This window comes from Wyeomyia smithii, chromosome 3 (assembly GCF_029784165.1).
Source record: "Wyeomyia smithii strain HCP4-BCI-WySm-NY-G18 chromosome 3, ASM2978416v1, whole genome shotgun sequence".
Taxonomy (NCBI): domain Eukaryota; kingdom Metazoa; phylum Arthropoda; class Insecta; order Diptera; family Culicidae; genus Wyeomyia; species Wyeomyia smithii.
The window spans coordinates 28857800-28864246 of NC_073696.1; the positions used below are offsets into that span (position 1 = coordinate 28857800).

At 37.3% G+C, this 6447-nt stretch overlaps 1 protein-coding gene across 1 annotated transcript; it reads right to left on the reverse strand.

The window, feature by feature from the left end:
• Window positions 1-143: 143 nt before the first annotated feature.
• Window positions 144-1725, reverse strand: LOC129729521 (metallophosphoesterase 1 homolog). The gene is made up of 3 exons (XM_055688150.1): window positions 1497-1725; window positions 1138-1441; window positions 144-1076 (listed from the first exon to the last, which is right to left on the reverse strand). Exons 1-3 carry the CDS (start codon window positions 1590-1592, stop codon window positions 355-357), a joined length of 1122 nt encoding a protein of 373 aa, XP_055544125.1. The 5' UTR covers window positions 1593-1725; the 3' UTR covers window positions 144-354.
• Between the last annotated feature and the right edge of the window lie 4722 nt (window positions 1726-6447).

A 6447-nucleotide genomic window follows, 5' to 3' on the forward strand; every position in this document is an offset into this window, starting at 1 on the left:
ACAGATATCCTGTGCGGCAGCTGTTTATGCGGTTTATGCGGTAGGCCCGCCGAATACTACACTGCGAATCCGAGAAAGGCCTGCTCTAGTTTCATTGTGTTAGTAGCTTTCCTACGTCACCAGTAAAATAACAAAACTCTAAATACGCTTCGACGGGTTCTATTTATTTACAACTTTAGTAGCTTACAACTACTAGACACACGTACATGACATTATTCTTACGATAATTACAGAAATATGAACTAACATTAGTTGGGCTTATTAGCACGGTTTTTGGTCGGAAATCGAAAATACTACTAATTTGCCATACAAGTCTCACGTGCCATCTTTTCGTGCCTATCGTCGACGGAATCTCTATTTAGTAAGTTTCTTATACTCCCGTCGCCCGTGTGAAAATATTCGCAATTGAGCCAAGAAGCCACCCAACCGCAGCAGTGACGTGATCACCAGAACGATCGACCCAACCAGATAGATGGTGATGATGGTGCTCTCAACCGGCATCTGGCAGCGGGACACAGTGTGTTCCTTGGGTGATATTTGAGCCAATATAAAACTAGGATTATTCTTATTCCGCCAGCTGAACGACGCTAGCGTATATTCTTCGATCCCCAGCCGATTCTTTACCACGTGGCAGTAGTTATGCGAGTGACCACTGAATGCCAACCGCGGGTTGAGCAGTTCACCGATTAGATCGGTCGATTCTTTCGAAATTACCTCCCACCGTTCGCGGTACAGTTTGACCTCCGGTGTGTCGTGTTCCTCACAAACCTTGTCCGAGTCACGATACATGGGAAAATGCTGCAACACAACCGGTCGACTGTATTCCTCAAGTTTCGGGACATTTTTACACTGACCAATACCGCGCCCACATTTGAAAATAGTGGAAACGGCACGCAGTTCCTTCTCGGCCGTTTCACACAGCTGACATCCGTCGCCCTCCATCGCAATTGAATTGATGGAAACGAAATTTACTCCTCGGATGCTAGTCAGCGACACGCCAGTGTTGTTAAAGTTCTTTTGAAATCGATGAACCAAGTACGGGTGGGTTGCATAATGAAAACCGATGTCGTGATTTCCTACAAAAAATGTCAACCGTAACATAAAAAGCATCCTTCGATAGAAACTTCTGCTACTCACCAACAATGCTGTGAAGTTGGGTTCCAGTGGGAGTGTGGAACAACTTTCGGAATCGATCGACATACGAATCGAATTCCTTCTGGTTAACCCAATTACCCTCGTCGAAGACATCACCCAGCAAAAAGACTGCCTCCGGTTGGAAAAGTGTCATAGCCGATTGAAAGGCTCGATGCATCTGCCACTCACGACGCAACCGATCGAACCAATGACCATGGATCGGACCCAACAGGTGTGTATCCGATAGCAGCATAACTTTCACCGGTTCCAATCCATTTACCGGAAGCGGCTTGGTAGGCCATTGACACTAAAAGATAATAAAAGTTATTCAGCGGAAATGATGGAAATTCCACCTGACCTACCTCGAGCAGCACAAGATAGTAAACGATAAACTCGTTAAACACCAGCAGACAAACGGCGCCAAGCAGAAGGCGCAGGAGTAAGTTACGAAGTTTCATCGTCCGGTTCTATCTTTTATCTAGACAGTCGCACTTTCAGCAGCTAGTTCCCAGCTGCGGAACGGTAAAACAAGATAACAGCGGCCACACAGAAGCTGATAAGATGCAAATGATAAACAAAACAAGACGATCTAGTACTACAGCACCCCACCTTTTCGCTTAACGCAGGTGACAGATACATAATGAAAGTTGTACACGCACAAATTTGGCTTTATAATTTCGAAAGTATTAGGTTCCTGCAGTAAACATTTTCAATTAAATCACATAAAATCTCGAAAATACCAGTGGTATTAAAAAATTCATAAACTAAAAAATGTTTTGGGTTCCAAATTTGAACAATTAGGTCTAATTTTTATTATATCTCTGCTATTTTTCCTCACGGCAATGTAGACCCCTTCAGAATTACTAAAGTTATTGGGTAAGAATTGGGTTGTTTAGCTATATCAGTTTTTTATATCATCTGATCTACATTTCTAAGATCTACATTTTCTAAGTAAAACGTGATTTAAAAAAAAAATTATCGTTGCCCTTCGCTTTTTAAATCACGATTTAAAACTGTTCGAAATCGCTACAATGACAGTTTGCCCATATACCAACTGTCATTGTAGCGATTTAGAACGAATATTTATTCTTCATTTAAAAATCAAAGGATTATGATATAAAGTTTTAAAAAATCACGTTTTGCTCAGAAAATTACACTCTTTCAGATAATATAGAAAAATCGGAAATCCGTGAATAGCTAAACAACCCAATTCATGAAACGGATCACTAAAAATCGCGATGTCTATTTTTTTCAAATAAGTATTAAATACTTCAAGAGTTTCACTCGGGAAGTTGATTTTCCAATTTTTATTGAATATGAATAAGTTTTTAAGTTGTTATTGTCATTTGAAATGTAGGTCAAAATTGTTTTTAATAGATATTCAATGTAACATTCTTAAAGCCAAGAATATTGCATCGAATTGTATGAAATTTTCGCAGCAGATGCATCCTAAGTTGTAATTTACGAAAATATTTTTTTTGAGAAAAAATTTTTTTTGTCAAAAGTAACTATTTGAAACAATATGCTGAAAATCTATGTTCTGTGGCACTGAAAAATCTTAAAAAAAATTACAAGTATTTTTGAAGTAATTTCGAAACTTCCCTGAAAATTTCGCGGTGGTGTTATTTTTTGATCAAAAGATATGGGCTTTCAATGTTGGTGCCGCGACGCATTTTCAAGCGAGAAGCGAGTGAGCAGTACTACTATTGACAATCCCAGTTTCAGTTATATGCAAAAATTCTGTAAGGTTTGTAAAATTAGTTTGATAGAAATGATTTTCAGTCGCAAAATAGTCAATATATGCTTAGTCTGTTATCTCACTTAATGATGAAGATAGTATACTTCATGCCCCTAACAACTCGCAAACCTACCCAAGCAACAACTGAAACATAGCAAAAAAATAAATTGTGATCATTTGTTGCACTAATGAAATTCCGAGGTTTTAGGAAACATTTTTTGTTACTACGATGAAATTGTAAAGATACAAGCAACAACTAAAGTTACACGGCTGCTTCAAAAATCTTCACACCAACAACGTAATTCGCGAGGTTGAATTTGTTGTTGAAACGTGTAAACGGCATTTGAAACCTGACCTTCACTGGATAGATCTAGTGGGTGGAGCATATAAGTTGCCAACGTGATGCTTGCGAGATATACAAAACAAAACAACAAAAATACTTCTAAAAGTTGCTGTCATGTTCTCAAGCTATGTAACAGCAACTTTTGCTCGATCGTTTGCCTTATATTTGTTTTTGAGATGAGGTTATTTACTGCGTTGTAACTTTTGGATACTTAGATGGGAAGTCGTCCAAACAGTGTGGGTCTCTAAAGCGAAATGAAATAAATTGCTTTGAATTTAATTATCACGCTGAAGTGCTGATAAATTTAAGAAGCAAAATAAAAACTGAGAATGAGCATGAGCATGATAAGGGAAGCAAAATTAAAAACTAAGCCATAAACTAGCAAGTGTTTCTACAGCAAATGATGTAAATAGCAAAAACGAGTAAATTGAATAGAAATTAATAACAGGAGTTGAATCCAGTTGAAATTTCTGGAAATAATCAAAGATAAACCGCTATACAGACAATCTTTTTCCATTCTGACCATTTGCCGTTTTACGATCTTATTACAACGCCATGTAGTTGCTATTTCACCCTAGTTGCTGCCACGATACATCGTCGTTGCTAAAATTTGACCATGCAGCAGTTACCATGTTGTTATCAAATTCCACGCATAAGTTCATACACATTGCTGTTTCATTCTTGAAACTTGTAATGAAACAAGGAAAATGTTGCAATTGGCTCCGCCTCTTGCGCTAATTTTGTCATTGTATAAGGAACTGAGATGTAGCTGCAACTTAGTTTCGCATAAGAATTTGTTGCTGTGGTGCACAAAGTTCATAATCAAAACAAATTTTGCTGCTTGGGTACCTACACATTTTACTAAAAAAAAAATGCAAAATTTAGTTAGGAGATAACCGTACAGAACGCATCAGCGGAGTAAGATCGCCCGTGCTATTACTTTTAGTCATTATGGTGCACTTTTTGGTATGAGAACTGAAGAAAACTGGGTTTAGGAGAATTTCTCGCTTGAAAATGCGTTGCGACACCAACTCAGAAAACCCTTATCTTTTGATAAAAAATTAACACCACCGTGAAATCTTCAGGGAAGTTTCAAAAATTCGTCAAAAATACTGATTTTTTTCAGGTTTTTCAGTGCCCCAGAACATAGATTTTCAACATATTGTTTCAAATAGTTACTATTGAAAAAATATTTTTTTGGAGGAAAAATATTTTCGTAAACTACAACTTAGGATGCATTTGCTGTGAAAATTTAATACAATTCGATGCAACATTCTTAAAGCTATGTCTATTAAAAAACTATTTTGACCTACATTTCAAATGACAATAACAACTTGAAAACTTATTCAAATTCGATAAAAATTGGAAAATCAATTTCCCGAGTGAAACTCTTGAAGTTTTCAATACTTATTTGAAAAAATTAAACATCGCGATTTTTTGTGATCCGTTTCACGAATTCTGACCCTATTGTGAAAAGATATTATCAAAACTTATGTTTATTCTACTCTAATCGGTTGATGACAGTAATATCGATTTTTTTATCCCACCGGCTCATCTCGTTCTGACCCAAAACAAATCTAACTGCTGTCAAAACCAAGGGTGACATTGCGCATTTAGATTCGAGTAACTCGAACAAAACTAAATAATCGCTGGTGGGCGTTATGTTTCGTTTTTCGTATATGTTCGACTTTGCGGGTTAGATAAGTCGAAGGACAAATGACAATGACAGCTCTTTTGAGTTTAAAACAAAACTGGCAGTATGAGATGTGCTCGAAAATAGCGAATATCGTACGAATCGTGCTACACAATGTCACCCCAGGCATTAGATGCGTCTATGCTTTGCACAGGGTTTGTATGTGACTTTTTTCTGGCTCCGTTTTCATTACGAACCCACCGTGGTTCCATAATGTTACATGTTATTTTTGGGTCAAGAAAAGGTGGTGTCAATTCATAGGCCTGGCCAAAACCCTAGGGACTAGACAACTTTATTTTAAAGAGAAATATTTCGGTTATATTATACGGTATTGGGGGATATATTTTAAAATTTATCGATTATCTGTCACATTCATACCACTCGGACAATAATGTGTTGTCAAGGAGTTGTGCCATAGGTAAACAGGTGCCTGAAAATGCAAAATTAATCCTCGATTATTCGGAGACTCGATTGAGCGAAGACTTGATTATCCGGAATTTTGGACTCGATTATCCGGATTTTTTTTGTGTTCGTTTTCAATTTTTATTACGAAATTTTACCTTCACCATCCCTTCTGGCATCTTTGTTACCATCTATTTCACTTTCGGCGTGTTTGGGACATGTTCGAATAAGGTGAAAATAATCAATGTCTAATTTTTTTTTTGCTTCTGAAGATTTTACCCCTTTTCGTCTCAGAAATAATTTCTGGTTTCGCCACTGCGTCAAACAAGTAAAATAAAAAACAGGAAATATTTAGTTTATGTTCGTTAATCGCAAATTTGAATATTTTTCTGTGATTCGATTATCCGGAAAACTCGGTTATCCGGAACGAAAAATTTTTGATGTTCCGGATAATCGAGTCCGACCTGTACTTTGTATTATTGAATATTGGAAATAGTTCGCAATATATCAATAGTGTCTTGCCCTATTCAAAACCCTTCTTTATTCGTTTGATTTTGACGCAGTGTTGACCTCGCATGTTGCTCGAAGCGCACCGTAAATTTTGTCAGTTTCAACCGACCACCGCACGTGCTTAGTTGTGAACAATTATCTGGCATCTCTTTCTTACTTGCGTCGTTAATCGCGATGTCGTTTCATTATAGACCATTTTACGAGCTGACAGGTGTCACTGATCCTGCTGATATTGATGTTGCTCTTACGTGCGTTGTGTCAGCGGTTCCGAACTTTCTGTCAAAATTTCATTTATGAATTGAGTTCAGAAACGTCTCGTAAAATGGTCTATTCCTCGGTAGATTTGCCCTGACGCAGTGGAATACACTCAAAATATTTTTCACGTTATTGTTGCGTGAAAGTTCCTATACTACACGCTCGTGAAAAGTAACACTGCGAATGAATTGATTTTAATTCAATTTCATAAGTTGCATGGAAACGTCAAAAAATGAGTACCGCATTTTGTGATTCTGTGTAATTTTTATACTGATTTTGGATTCATCTCTAATAACTCAATTTTGAAGTTACCACATTAACTCAATTTTGAGTACCAAGCATGAAAAAGCGACACCATTATTTGACTCGAGT

Excerpts from the sequence above, each read along its gene's own strand:
- LOC129729521 (XM_055688150.1), bottom strand. The coding sequence starts at position 1,592 with ATGAAACTTCGTAACTTACTCCTGCGCCTTCTGCTTGGCGCCGTTTGT. Across the intron at positions 1,442-1,496 it reads ACTATCTTGTGCTGCTCGAG|TGTCAATGGCCTACCAAGCC; the intron begins GTAGGTCAGGTG and ends ATTATCTTTTAG. Across the intron at positions 1,077-1,137 it reads CCAACTTCACAGCATTGTTG|GAAATCACGACATCGGTTTT; the intron begins GTGAGTAGCAGA and ends CATTTTTTGTAG.